This window comes from Prosopis cineraria, unplaced genomic scaffold, assembly GCF_029017545.1.
Source record: "Prosopis cineraria cultivar Desert tree isolate PC_DT_omini unplaced genomic scaffold, ASM2901754v1 PC9, whole genome shotgun sequence".
Taxonomy (NCBI): domain Eukaryota; kingdom Viridiplantae; phylum Streptophyta; class Magnoliopsida; order Fabales; family Fabaceae; genus Prosopis; species Prosopis cineraria.
This window is the reverse complement of record NW_026555340.1, coordinates 8,889,006-8,904,107: the sequence shown is the minus strand read 5'-3', so window position 1 is coordinate 8,904,107 and position 15,102 is coordinate 8,889,006. Positions and strand designations below refer to the sequence as shown.

The 15,102-nt window shown below is 28.3% G+C and overlaps 1 protein-coding gene across 1 annotated transcript; it reads left to right on the top strand.

The window, feature by feature from the left end:
- Positions 1 to 8,240: 8,240 nt before the first annotated feature.
- LOC129320856 (rust resistance kinase Lr10-like) lies at positions 8,241 to 14,438 on the top strand. Its single transcript, XM_054966509.1, has 3 exons — positions 8,241 to 9,080; positions 10,383 to 10,424; positions 12,769 to 14,438. Exons 1-3 carry the CDS (start codon positions 8,312 to 8,314, stop codon positions 14,010 to 14,012), a joined length of 2,055 nt encoding a protein of 684 aa, XP_054822484.1. The 5' UTR covers positions 8,241 to 8,311; the 3' UTR covers positions 14,013 to 14,438.
- Positions 14,439 to 15,102: the final 664 nt, after the last annotated feature.

Genomic DNA, 15,102 nt, shown 5'->3' with positions numbered 1-15,102 from the left:
GCAAGTCCGCCTGCTATCCCAAGACAATGATAGTTAGGTTTCAAAAAAATAAATTAATTTAAATTAAATTTTAACTAAATTTAGAATGTCAATAAAGTTTTTTAGTCTTTTAGTGGTAAAAATATCAAGTTTAAAAAATTTTAAAAATTTACAAGTTTAGCTCTCAATTTTATAATTTTATTATGATAAATTTATAACTTATTTTTTAAATTTTAACAAAGTTAAACATTTGTATCCCTATTAAAATTTAAAAATAAGTTGCAAATGCATCACAACAAAAATGTAAAATTAAGAGCCAAACTTGCAAAACTCTAGAGTTATTAGACTTAATATTTTTCAATATTAAAGATGGACATTTGTGTTCTCTGTTAAAATTTTAAAAATAAGTTGCAAATACATCATAATGGAGTTATAAATTTAGAAGTCGAACTTGCAAATCCTTAGAGCTGTTAGACTTATTATTTTTTACTATTAAAGATGAACATTTGTATTCTTTATTAAAATTTGAAAAATAAGTTGCAAATACATCACAACAAAATTATAAATTTGGGAGCCAAACTTGCAAATTCTTGAAGTTGTTAAACTTAATATTTTGCCATTTAAGGACCAAGAGACTTTACTGGCACCCTAAATTTGATTAAGACTTAACTTAAATTAATTAGTCTTTTTTAGACTTAACTATCGTTCTTCCTTTCATGTCCACGGTCAATTTGTACTTTACCTACTTCGACAACTAAGTACTTTAGAATTATTCTTTAGGAGAATGATAGATAAGTCACAAGAGGACTAATTGATTTAAATTAAGTTCCAAATGCCAAACTTGAGGAATTTACAAGTTCGGCTATCAATTTTTCAACTTCATTATGGTGAATTTGCAACTTATGTTTTAAATTTTAACAAGAAAAGTAAATTTGTTTATTCTTCAACCATGTTAAAATTTGTAAAACAAGTTATAAATTAATTAAAATGAAGTTGCAAAATTGAAAGACAAGCTTGCAAATTCCTGAAATCTAACACTTAAAATTTAATTTGAATTAATTGATTCTTTTAAAACCTATCTAACAGTCTTCCTTATTCTTTTTGAACTTTCAAACAGAAAACGAGTTATGATAGTAGAATATAAATTATTGCGATTGCCTTTTCATAACATATATACTTGAAAGGGAGAACAATAATCAGAGCTCAAAATATCAAAGTAATGACAATTAAGTTTTAAATAATTTTTTAAAAAATGTTTTACAAAATTGCAGTATATGTAAGTTTAGAATACTAAACGCTTCTGAGCTAATAATTGAGGGGGAAAAATTCCTTTTAACCTTATATTAAATGAAGGTTAGTTTTGAAAGTTTATTAAATTATTTTAAAAAAGTAAGTTTGTAAAGTGTTATCATAGGTTTTATTGGTATACATAGTCTTATCTCAAAATGTCTTATAATTTGAAATAATAGTAGTACTTCTCAAGATTTCAAAGTTGAATCTATGTATATGCAATCACATTAAATACCGGCATATTCTCACTTGACTTTAGCCCTAGTTAGCCCCGGGTCTCAACTCACCTAAATTTTTATTCTTATAAAAATTATAGAATTATGAAAATATGTTATCCAATGAAAACAGAATAATTAAAAGATGTAAAATAAAATGTTCTAAGTAATTAACAAAAAAATAACTACAATAATGAAAGTATATATGAATGACATTTTTATTCTCCAATGTTTAGAAGACAAAGATAAATAAGTCCTTGTTTTATTTCAGAATTTATTATCTCTCTTTGAACAATATCAACACAAATTTAAAATCTAAAACACACATTTTGTTTTAGAATTGCTTTTTACACAAATTATTTTACTTTAAAATTTATTATTTAGTGTATATTAAGAATTAAGAATATAATTAACACTAACAAGGGTTGAGTCTAGCAAAAAAAAAAAGCTAATTTCTCACAACATGGCGAACTAAGGTTTGAATTTCGCTAGAAAAGGTACCAACATTTGGTATTCAACTGTACCTCGAATATAATTGCCTCTAATAGGATGATATTTATGAGCATTAAAAAAAGAATATAACTAATAAAAACTAAATTTAAAAGATTAAATTGTTATAACTGAGATAAATTTGAGAATTAAAAATTTATATTTTTTTATTTTTTGTTTAAATATAATAATCATTTATTAAAGCAGGAGACTTTATAACATGACCTTTCAACTATTACAAATAATTTAGAGATCTTTATATTATTATTATTATTATTATTATTATTATTTTGCTTCCTTTTTTGTGTGTTGCTGAATATTTTATTGATTTGTTTATTATTGACAAACTTTATTAATAGTATTGGGACTTCACTCATGTTTGTTAATACTGTCTCTCTATGTATTTAGTTGATTCATGTTAAGGATGTCATTGGCATTTTTCTTCTAAATAGTTTAGTTGACCTTTTACAGAGACAGTCAAAGTGATCACTGCTAAAATTTTATAATTAGGGGTGACTTTTTTTGGTTTTCATAGAAAGTGTGACTTTTACAAAATAATAATAATAATAATAATAATAATAATAATAATAATACTTCATTCCCTAATCTAGACCAACTAGGTTTTTATACAGTTATATGCTTTGGTGTTTGAGTTGAATGTGATAGTATTATTTTTTTAGTACTTTAAAAATCAGATACGAAATTTGATTTATTTTTGTCCTAATACCCCACAATATGGCAGCAACAATGTAACAATGGTATATATACATCATTACAAATTAAAAATTTAAAAATGAGTATGAAATTTAAGTTAGTGGCGAACCATATTTTGGCATAGATAATAAATAATTGTAACGCAATTGCATGCTTGTTATGTTATATTCTGTTATCCCTATTTTGCTCTGCTTCTCTCATTCTTCCCTGTTCTGTTCTTATTTAGCTACGAAATAAGCAATTTTGCAGTAGTTAACGAGCATGTGCTAATGTGTATGTCCAAAAACAATCCTTCCATTTATTTGCTTGTTTATCTGCTTTCTTTATTTTTACTGATTATTTGCTAAAACTTTTTACTTGGTTTGCTTCTTCAAATATTGTGAAGTTCAATGCATATTGAAATTTAATATTAATGTTGTGTAGTTGTACGATCAAGTTTCTGACAAAAATGAGATATTTTGGGTCATTTATTATTTTGTATCAGAATATCTTCAAACATAAGAAGAAATTTAATAAGGTATGATGAAAATTTTAAAGATAAACTAAACAAGGATTAGAAGATTCTACAACATAGGATTTGTCATAGTTAACTTCTGTCAGAGCCTAACAAAGTAATTCTACATATAAGATGAATAATTTCTAAAGAGTCGCATTAATGATTAAACATTGTTATCTGAGAGTAATTTTCACTATAAAAAAAGACTTTTGATAGCAACAAAAGTTCAAAAGCTGCTGCAAAAACATTGTTGCTATAACTATCATTGTTGATAGTTTTTGGCTGCAACAAAAGCATACTTTTAGCGATGACAAACCAAAAATTTTTACCGCTAAAAGTCTACTTTTAACGGAATCAAATGTTGTTGTCAAAACTTTTTTAAATAAATAATAATATATAGACTTTTAGGGGTGACAAATATCATCACCAAAACTTTTTTAAAAATAATAATTTATTTTTTGTCACATCACTTTGCCATATGTGCATCATGTGATGCCAAGTCACCTATCATGTATATTACAAATGATGCCACGATAGTTGCCATCTTGTGCCATATCACAGGCCATGTGTTTGACAAAATGATGCCATATTATCCTGTCATCTCGTGCCATATCACACACCATATGTGTACCTCCTCAAGCCATCTCATGTGCCATACCACCACTAAGGGCCTCGTCACCCACCACATGTATGCCTTCTCAAGCCATCTCATATGCCACATCACCACCATGCACCACATCACCTATTTGTTGTAAAATAAACTAAATTCAAGGTTTGAATCCATGACCTCCCACTTCCAAACCATAAGCTTCCATTTTTTGCAAGTTGAATTAAAATGCACATATAATTATTATATGCAAAATTAAATATATGTTATTTAACTATATGCACATATATCAAATAATATATTATTAAAAAGATATACATGAATTATATTTCATTTTCAATTATTAATATGACAAAATAATTTATATGAATATTTAAATTATTTTTAATAAAATATTATTTTTTACCAGTAAATATTATTTTTCTTAGGAAAATGAATTTAAAATAAAAAATTTTAAATATTGAATAATATTCTTACATACATTGTAACCAATTTTTAAATTTTATTTTTATTTTTTAAATGACAGTTATTAAGTGTATAATTTATTTATAAATATGTATTATATTAGTTTATGTTAAATATCTTTTACTTTTATCTTCTCCATATTTATCTCAAAAATTAATAAACTAAATGATTAAGCTTTTATCTTCTCTCAAAATGGCTAAATGTTTCCGCCTCTTTTATTAAAAATATATTTTATCTACAACTTTTTAATATCTTAAAAAAGTATTTTAATAAAAAATTAATTTCAACAACATAAATTTTGTTAATAGTCATTTTAAATAATTTTAAATTTTGAATAAATACTAATAAATTTTTAAAATTAAAATTTTGTTATGCCAGAGCAAGTTTAATTTCTTATCAACAAAGTTTAAGTCCTTCAAGAATTGTTAAAAATTCTGCAGCAATGCTGGAATGATATTCTAGAATTTTTGTGGATCTTTTTTTTTTCCAAGTAGCGAACCGAAAAGAATCAACTCAGCCACCCACGTCTAACCTATAGCCCGACATGGAACAACGAAAAGATTCGATTACAGGGCAGCAAGTTAATAAATTGTAATCACTGTATGAACATTAATAATGACAATAATTGATTGATATATACAAGCGCCTAAAAGTGAGCGTATTTAATGATTTATTGCCATTTTTATGTTGGGTAAAATGAAATGGAATGCTCACCTTCCACTTGCTTACTCCAGTGCTCATCATTCTCAAAACACGCATTGAGAGTACTGTGTGTTAACTGATTTCTTTCTGTGCAGTGCCTTGATTGATCTTCTGCACCTACACATCTTCACTATCATACGTCTTTTATCTTAATTTGAAATTTCAAGACTTTGATTCCTAAAAACTTTTATATGTATGTGTGTGGAGCTATTTAATTGTGTCACAGTTGAGCATTATTTGATCAAATTAGAAGTAACTCTCTCAAAAATATTTTTTATATGAACTTGAAATCTCGTATTTTAGTGACTACATCCTTTTCTACAAAGATTAATACTTGTTGATGGGATAGAATCAGCTTAGTTAAGAAGATTCTATTAATTACTCATGCAATATCACAAGTGAAACTAGTTTCTTCTAGTGATAGAAGATGCACTTGACATTGAAATTTTAAAAAAATATATGCAAAATAGTATATATCTTATCTTTTAGAATATGTTTTCTAGCGTTCTTCATGCATTAATCTTTTCTAGATTCACTCTCCATGACATTCACATACTTAGTTTCTTTGAATGAGTCATAAGCTATGAATATAATATTGTGATCAATAAGGACTAACCCACCTTCAAAGAAGTGCCCCTATTAAATAAGAAAACATTTCACTTATCTTTTTGTCAAAATTACACTTTTTCCCTTTTTAAAATTGTAATGGTTTCTCATAAAAAAAGAATTGCCCCACACTAACTTTAAAATTATAAATTATATTCATTTGAAATTATCTCTCTTATTTATTATAAAAATAAATTGATGATGCAAATGAAATTAATAGATATAATAATTTGTATATTACTTTAATTAATATTTAGAATTATATTTTTTAAAAAAATGTATTCGTAAATTTTATATTTAGTATAAATATTGACGGTCACTAGAAGTCATCAACCAATATAAAAACTTTAAGATATATATTACATAAAGATACTTTAAATACATTTGACAACCAACGCGTTTCGTAGAGGTTATATTCTCTCATAAGGAGATTATATAAATAAAATTTTAAATTTATAATAACAATATATATTCAATATATATATATATATTGAACTCGTTTATTTATAATCCACAATTTTTAATTTTAGATATAATTATGATACTTAACCAACTTTCCTAAACTGTGTGAATTAATTATTTTCTTTTATATTTGAAAATGAAAAGAAAAGCAACTTAATTAGTTAGGAGAGGCCTACTCTTTATCTTCCTTAAGGGAGATAATGTTTGCTATTGGCTGTGTCTAATCCTTATATCATAAAAATAAAAAAGTAATGACAGTCACCGACAGACAGATGCCATTATATATTTTCTTAAAAAATAACTTATTAGTGAAAATACAAATAAATAGAAGTCATTATTCAAATAAAAAAAATCAAGTCTATTTTTTATGGGGGGCATTTTTGGATATTTTCCCTGTGATATGCACAAAACGGGATAGATTGTATAGTCAGACCAGTTAGATTGTTGACCAAACTCATCAATGATTGATTTGGATAAAAAATCATTTTCATAGTTAAGCTTAGTTAAATTATTTTTGAGAATCTAGACAAAAATGTTTCAGAGTTTGAATCTAATATTATAAAAAAGGCTACAAAAACTTTAAAAGATCCAAAAATCCAAAAATTGTACCCTTAAAAAAAACTGAATTCATTTATAGTATACCCTGCATGAATATAATATGATTTGGGATCATTCTTTTATAAATATGTTGACAGCTAGACACAATACAAGTGCAAATACTTTTAAAATTACTTATTGTTAAATTAACCAAATATCCAAGTTATAAAATTATAATTTATGATATTATTTAATTTATAATTATTTTTATTACTTTATTTCCAATTAGACATATTTTATTTCCAATTATTTTTTATTATTTTATTTCAAATTTATACGCATTTTATGATGTTATTAGACATATTTATATGCATTTCCCATTTCCGTTGTGGTAGTCCGGTTCATACTTTTAAAACACTGGCTGTGACTTTGAAATAATTGATGATAATAACAGCATAAAAAAGAAAAAAATTTAATTATGAATATTTTATTATTTGTTTTATAAAATTTTAACTATTTCATGGACAAGATTGTGTACGCAACTTTTGATATTTAATATATTTTTATTCAATTAAAATAAAAATATGTGAATTTTAATATATTAATAATAATAATAATAATAATTTATTGTATAATAAATAATTCATAATGATATACGAATCTGGATCATGTGCAATGACTTTTTGTGCAGTGGGTGAGAAGTGGACAATCATGACGGCACATTTTATCTAATGGCTAAGAAGAAAGTGGTGCATAAATGACTTTCCATTTGCAAAGCACACAAATCATATTTTATATTTTTAATAAAACTATTTTATTACTAATCTGGCAAGTTTATATTTAATTTAAATAATCTAAATTTAATATTAAAATTTTAATAATTTTTATAAATTAATCATCCAAATTTACTCTTAACAATTTATATTTAAAAATTTTTAATTGTAATTTTTCTATAAAATATTCTTTAGAAAGTGCCACAATATTATCTTAATTTATTTTTTATATTGTATTTATTATCAAATTAATATTTATATAAATTATAAAAGAATGTTAATATTATATTTGAACTATCAAGAATATATATAGATAATTAATTTATAAAAATTTAAAAAAATATCCAATTTGACTATCCAAATTAAATATGTACTATTTAAATTGGTGATTAACATATTTATTAAAAAATTTGTAAGTTTTATAAATTTTTATTTTGATAAATATAAAATACAAATAAAAATTTTAAATTTTGAATATATGATTGTATGCTTTGCAAATGAGAAGTCTTTTCATACACATTTTTCTTTTTAGCCATTAGATAAAATGCACGGTCATAATTGCTCACTTCCCAACCACTACACAAAAAGTTATTGCACATGAATATGATCTAGATCCACAACACACCTTACGGGTTTTACTCAAAATGAAACTGATAGTAGTTTTAATAAGGATCTGTGCACCACACCATTTAAAGTCTATTAAATTAGGCTAGCTCAAAATTAAAGACTTATTATTTAGATCGTATTTGATATGAAGAGCTTATTCATTTACACTTAAAAAATAATTGTTAAGTTATTTAATTATGAGTATACTAGAGACGATGTGGGAATCAGATAATTAATTGGAAATTATAACACCAAGTATATAAGTTTATTTTATTTTATTTTACATATGCATTTCCGGTTTCAAAAGGATAAATATTAATGGATGAATTGTAGAGACAATTTTCAAAACACCAACTTGGAATCGTAAAGGATGGGCGGAGAGAAAGGGTTATGGGCTTGGGATTTTCTGTGGCTCACTCTCTTTCTGATACTAATGGATGGAGTTATGAGCTCTCAAGTGCAGAACAAATCCTGTAGTCCGTCTCGCTGTGGCATTATCACAAACATCTCATATCCATTTCGACTGCGAGGCGATCCAGCGAATTGCGGCGATCCGATCTTCGAGCTAGCTTGTGAAAACAACGTCACTCTTGTTCATTTGTACAGCCGAACATACCGTGTGCTGGGAATCAACTACAACAACTTCACAATCCGACTCGTAGATCCTGGAATCGAGGAGGGAAATTGCTCCTCCCTCCCTCGATATTTCTTATCTCTATCCAATTTCACCGACGATGCATCCAGAGATCCTTACGATTGTTATACATATGATGCCTCCCGCACTGAGTTATACTTTCGCGGGTCCTTTGAGTTCCTTTCATTCAAGCACGTGGGGTACCTGAACTGCAGCGATCCAGTGAGGGACGACGCAGCGTACCTTGATACAGCTTCGTGCCTGAATTGGGAATCCAGAAAAGGAGGTCATTTGTATGCTGTGGCTGGAGATTTACGGGCTATGCAGTTCAAATCAGGGTGTAGTCTGAAATTTGTGGCCACCACCTCATTGTTGGTGCCTGATGGAAGTAAATCCTACGCTGAAATTCACAGAATGCTTTCTTACGGATTTGAGGTTTCATGGTGGAGGCAAGCTTGTGAGAAACGCCTCTGTGGTGGTCCCATGCGAGGAAATCTCTATTGTTGTAAGTCTAAAGTTACTTTCCCATCTATTTTCTCAATATTCCTGTCAGATTATTTTAATGGAGGGGACAAAATAAGATTTAAAAGTATATTGTAACGGCTGTTTTTACTTCTAAGCCTCCTTTTTTGGCTTATGCTATTATTATTTATTACAAACAGGCAGCAAGTTCCAGAATTATATTCCTCCTTTGTGAATTTGCTAGAGGTAAATATTGAAAGAAAGAATTTAAAAAAATTACAATCATATATATATATATATATATATATCCTGCTCAATAGGATTATCAAAGGAGCTGGGTTGAGGGGGCAGAAAGATCCTCTTTCTATGAGAAAGAGATTGAGCTTTTTTTTTTTGGGGGGGGGGAGGGTTGGAGGGAAGCCTCGGCACTTCATTATGGACTCAGCTTCTCTCCATTTTTTTCTTTCTTCACTTTCTCTCCACTACCCATCTCAACTGTCAGATTCATTTTTGAACAGTTGAGATTTGATGTTTCATAAAATTATTGTTATATTTATTTTTATAAAATTTTACATTTTAATAATAATTTTATGAAACATTAAATCTCAACCATTCAAAAATGAATCTAACGATTGACATGAGAAGTGAAGAGAAAAAGAAAATGGAGAGAAGCCAAATCTCTTCATTACCAACCCAGCTTCTCTCGCTGAGGGGCCTTTCCACTGTGAGTTGGAGAAGACGTGGACTGTTCAGATTTCAATTTTTTGATTTTTTTTATTTAATATTTGTTAAAATAAAAAATTTAAAAAGTTATACTTTTTAAAAATAAATATGTTCATCATCGGAATAAATTTAGGTGGTCTAATATAATAATAATTTTTTTAAAAAAATTGATGATCAAGATATATTTTGAATGGTACAAATTTAATATTAAATTTTTATTAAATTTTATTTGATAAATACAATATTATGAATAAAATTAATCTTCTGACATGTACTGTCTAAACAATATTTTTTTAAGAAAAATTACAAGTTAAATACTCTAAATATGAACCATTCATAGTAAACTTAAGTACTTAATTTATAAAAATTATGAAAAAAAAATTAGTATTGAATCTAGACTCATCAGGTTGGTTTTCAAGCAAATTTATTAAAAATTTTTATATTTTTTAATTTTAATAAATATAAAATTAAAAATTTTGAATCTTAACCGTTCAAATCTTTTCCGACTCTTAGCGAAGGAGCCATCGAGAGGCGCTCAGCAGAGAGAAGCTAGGTCCCTTTCTTAATAGCTACTTCTTGAGTAATTAATTACCTTGGTTTGTCATTGGCTTTGGCGATGTAGGTAGGACTGGGTGGCTGTCAAAGCTGCGCTCATTTGCAGAAGGTAACAATTTTCAATTCAATTACTCTAATATTATGTTACATTTTTTCGTACCTTCCAATGATTTTTTTTTTTTGGGAAAAAAGGTTAACCTTGTTGTTCTTTTATAAAACTAGATTTTATTTTAAGAGGAATAATGTTTGAGTCCTAAAAATCCAATATACTTATGCAAAAACATATAATATCAAATTATTTTGGCATGCCATTTTTTTATCAGATAGTATATAAATATTGTATTGCACTGAATTCGTAAAGAATTTCTCTATATTTATGCAAAAACAAATTTTAGTTGCAAAATATGAAAGAGGGGTTCGCCATCCAAGAAAATTTTTAACGGTTTAGATTTAAAATTTTTAACATGTAATTTTTTACTATGAAAATTATTTTTTGCCAGATTGACAATTATAAAATTATGTTTTTTTAATTATGTACCTGTTAAAGTACTAATTTATTAAGTATACCAAAAAAAATGATGAGCACCCAACCGAATTTGAGAAAGAGTAGTTGCAAATAATTAGGGGTATTAGTTCCAAATAATTTTTTAGACTTAATTATTATTAAATTAACTAATTGTAATTATCTTTGTGTGATCCCTATATTTTTGAAAGTTTCCGCTCATAGTATTAGTCCTTTCTTATTTTCGTTCCAATCCAATTACAAAGGGTAAGTCCATAGCGTGACTTGTGAGTAGTAGAGGGAAAGGTGAAAAAATTGCTCAAATCAAATGGTATTGTTTTTCAGATTAGTGAATCAGTATATCACCAAAGCCGTTGCACGCATAAGGCCGAAATATTATGAACAAAATGCTGCATAGATATTCCATGGGGTTCTTAGTGTGAGGATCATGTTGATTTCTTAAAGCGAGAAAAAAAAAGGTAGTTGACTAACATGATACCAAAGTGTGAAATTTTTTTTGAAATATTTTCTAAAGAAATATATGGCTATTTTTGTTGAATCCAAATTTGATGTAAACTAGTAGTGGTTAGGAGGAAACAATAGTGAGGAAAGGGGAACAGGATTAAAAGAATAGGTGAGATAAAAGGTACCAAGTTAAAAGAAGTGAAAATTAATTTATAACCAAATTAAAACGGGAGTATTGCACTGCAAGCCCCTAGAATGTAACAAGCATATTTGCATTAAAAGCTCAATAGAGTCTAAAATAATTCTATGGCCCAAATGTCTTTCTTTCAAGTTGCAATTAAGTTTTTCAGTGAAAAACAAAATTGCCCCTTTAATTTGTAAAATAAATGGACCTTTTGTTGAAAATAAATAGACTTTGATTGTTATTTTTGAATATTCTTTTATAAATTTCATCAGGATAACTTGTAAATTTTTCAATTTTAACAAGTGTAAATCACATTGATTATGTGAAATAAATTAAGGTTTTGTTGGGAAAAAATGGACTTGGAATGATATTTATGAAATTTTTGTTGTAAATTTCACCTAGATAACTTGTAAATTTACTCTCCTTCAATCACTATAAACTGTTGGACTATGTGAAATCAACAGATATTTTGTTTTTAATAAATGAAATTTAAATATTATTTATGAAGTTTTTGTTGTAAATATCATCAAGGTGACTTGTAAATTTCATCTCATTAAACAAGTGTTAGACCGCATGGACTATTGGAAATAAATGAACTTGTTTTTTTGGGTTAACAAATGGACTTTAAATATTATTTATAAAAGTTTTGTTGTGTATTTCATGAAGGGCCGATTCCATCTTTTCACAATGTAAGAAGGTCTTTGGGCCTGCAAAATTATTTCAAATTTTATTGGGCCTTAAATGCATATACATTGGTTCTGGGTCTTGCAATTAAAACTGTAAGTGGATGAAAAGAAATTCACAAAAGTCACATTTGCTTATTAAAAAGAATGTAATAAAATGGATTGAAAAAATAAAGGTAAAAATAAGATGATTAAAGGAAATAGATGAGCATAGTCATAAAGTGGAGGGGTAATTTAGTTCATAAAATTGAGAATTATAATTCATGAGATTTTTGGAAAGTGTGATGATTCCAACATTTCTAGTATTTATCAATAAGTTTTATTATACTGATAATGGAGGGAAGAGTAATTTAGTTTATTTTTATCTTAATTTTTTTAATCAATTCCTTTCTAGTAATTCTTGATAGTGCTACGATGAAAACTAACATTGAGGATTTGCTTTTAAAATATAAAGATCACAAGGAATTAATGAAAAAAACTCAAGAACATAAAAACAACAGATAATTTGATCAAAATTTTAAATGCCCGGACTCTTAAACTGTGGCATCTCTGGAATTCAAGTAGTCATGTTTTTGCGACAAAGTCTCTTACTTACAAGTGTGAAAATACACATGTGCAGGATTTTGCATTGGGGTTATACGCACAATGTACGTCACTAATGAAATAACAAATCTTCGTCCGTCCAAATTAAGAATAATCATTGGAAGAGTTGCTTTTACATACATCATAGCAAGACTTTTCTTTGGTACTGTATTCCTATTTACGCTGCTGCTTTATACATGCCATGGAAAATACTTATTTATGAATGAAGTTATCGAAGATTTTATACGACTTCATGACCTCATTCCAATAAGGTATTCCTACAGTGAACTAGAGACAATGACCAAGGGTTTCAAGAATAAATTAGGTGAAGGAGGCTTTGGAACAGTATTTAAAGGGAAGCTAAGTAGCGGACCATTTGTTGCTATCAAAATATTGGGTAAATCTAAAGCCAATGACCAAGAATTTATTAGTGAAGTAGCAACTATTGGAAGGATACACCATTCGAATGTGGTACACCTTGTTGGGTTTTGTGCAGAAGGATCAAAACGTGCTCTTGTATATGAATTCATGTCTCATGGATCTTTGGATAAATATATTTTTTCCAAAGAAGAAAGCATCTCCTTAAATTATCATAAAATACATGAGATATCTCTAGGAGTGGCTCGCGGAATTGCTTACCTTCATCATGGTTGTCATATGCAAATATTGCATTTTGATATCAAGCCCCATAATATTCTTCTTGATGATAACTTCATTCCAAAGATTTTAGATTTTGGACTAGCAAGATTATATTCTGTTGATGATACTACCATAACTTTGACTGCAGCAAGAGGAACGATAGGATACATGGCTCCTGAACTATTCTACAAGAATATTGGGGGTGTGTCTTATAAGGCTGATGTTTATAGTTTTGGAATGCTTTTGATAGAAATGGCAAGCCAAAGAAGGAATTTGAATCCGCACGTAGAACATTCAAGCCAACTTTATTTTCCCTTATGGATTTATGACCAATTTGATGAAAAGAAAGATATACAAATGGAAGACAATTTGACAAAGGAGGAAAAAGATTTAGCAAAGAAGATGTTCATAGTAGCACTCTGGTGCATACAACTAAAACCTACTGATCGCCCTTCAATGAATAAAGTGATAGAGATGTTGGAAGCAAATAATGTCGAGAGTCTTGAAATGCCTCCTAAACCTTCTCTATATCCTAATGAAACAATTTTAGTGGATGATGGATCCAACTCTAACCAAACAACACCAACTATCTCGGTACATGCTCAAAGCATTTCAAGTGAGGGCATAAGTGATGGGATTTAATACTTTGTCAGATGAAAAAGGAGGTGGCAAATATGGTATTGTGTTAAGGGTTTACAAAAGCAATTGTCAAGGATTCAATCTTCAAGAAGGGCCCAGTTGCCAGATGAGGGATCTCTTGCTTATGACATCATGTGTCCCTTGTTTCCATCTTTCAAATTTTTTTTTTCACTTTGTTTGTAGTGAGTAATGCTTGTGGATTTCCTAATGCTTGTAGTTAATTTGCGCTTCATGTGATTTTATTTTTTGCAGGTTTTCTTTCTTTACATGCTCTGTGTTGTGTTTCAGGTATTGTGGATTTTTTGGTTTTGGTAGCTACTATAATGATCGATGCTATTTCCAATGCACCATGTATAATAAGTCTGTTCAGTTTGTGTCAACCTCCACATAGAGTTGTTTGAGTCGAAACGACGATGTTATCGAGCCACTTTTACGGCGCGTGCTCATAGTAACCTAGTTTGGGTTTGGTGCTGAAGTACCTTTCTTACCAATAAATGTTGGTCTTAGTGGAATGGGTTATCAGGGGCAGAATGAGGTTACCCCCAAGGAGGGCCGTGGCCCTCCAACCCAATATAATTCAGCCCTGCATTGTACATATAATTCAAGCTTTTGTCCTCCTCCCAATAATGCACGTAGCCATTTAGATCCTCATCTGATAATGCAAATTAACACCCCTCCCTTATCAAGTCATCCCACCCAGCCACAATTATATACTTATGTGCAATATATATTAATATTATGGATTTATAAATATATCTTTTAAATTTTTAATATTTTTACTTAGTGCAAAGGGCAAAAGCATTCGAGAAGTTACCAGCCATGAGCATCCAATAGTCTAAAATAAAAAAAAATGCATAAGTGTTTATAAAGTTATTTTTTCATTGCATCTGTAACCGAATCGTTAAAAGTAAAGATGTTGACAGTTATGTTGTGGATTTGCAATTTAATAGTTCAGTCATAGATGCAGTGAAAAAAATAACTCCATAGGAACTCATGCACTTTTTCTTATTTTAGGTTATTGGATGCTCTTGATTCATTACTTCTTGTGTATTCTTGTCCTTTTGCCCTTTTGTTTATAAAAATAACAGCAATT

Excerpts from the sequence above, each read along its gene's own strand:
- LOC129320856 (XM_054966509.1), top strand. The coding sequence starts at position 8,312 with ATGGGCGGAGAGAAAGGGTTATGGGCTTGGGATTTTCTGTGGCTCACT. Across the intron at positions 9,081-10,382 it reads GCGAGGAAATCTCTATTGTT|GTAGGACTGGGTGGCTGTCA; the intron begins GTAAGTCTAAAG and ends TTGGCGATGTAG. Across the intron at positions 10,425-12,768 it reads GCTGCGCTCATTTGCAGAAG|GATTTTGCATTGGGGTTATA; the intron begins GTAACAATTTTC and ends ACACATGTGCAG.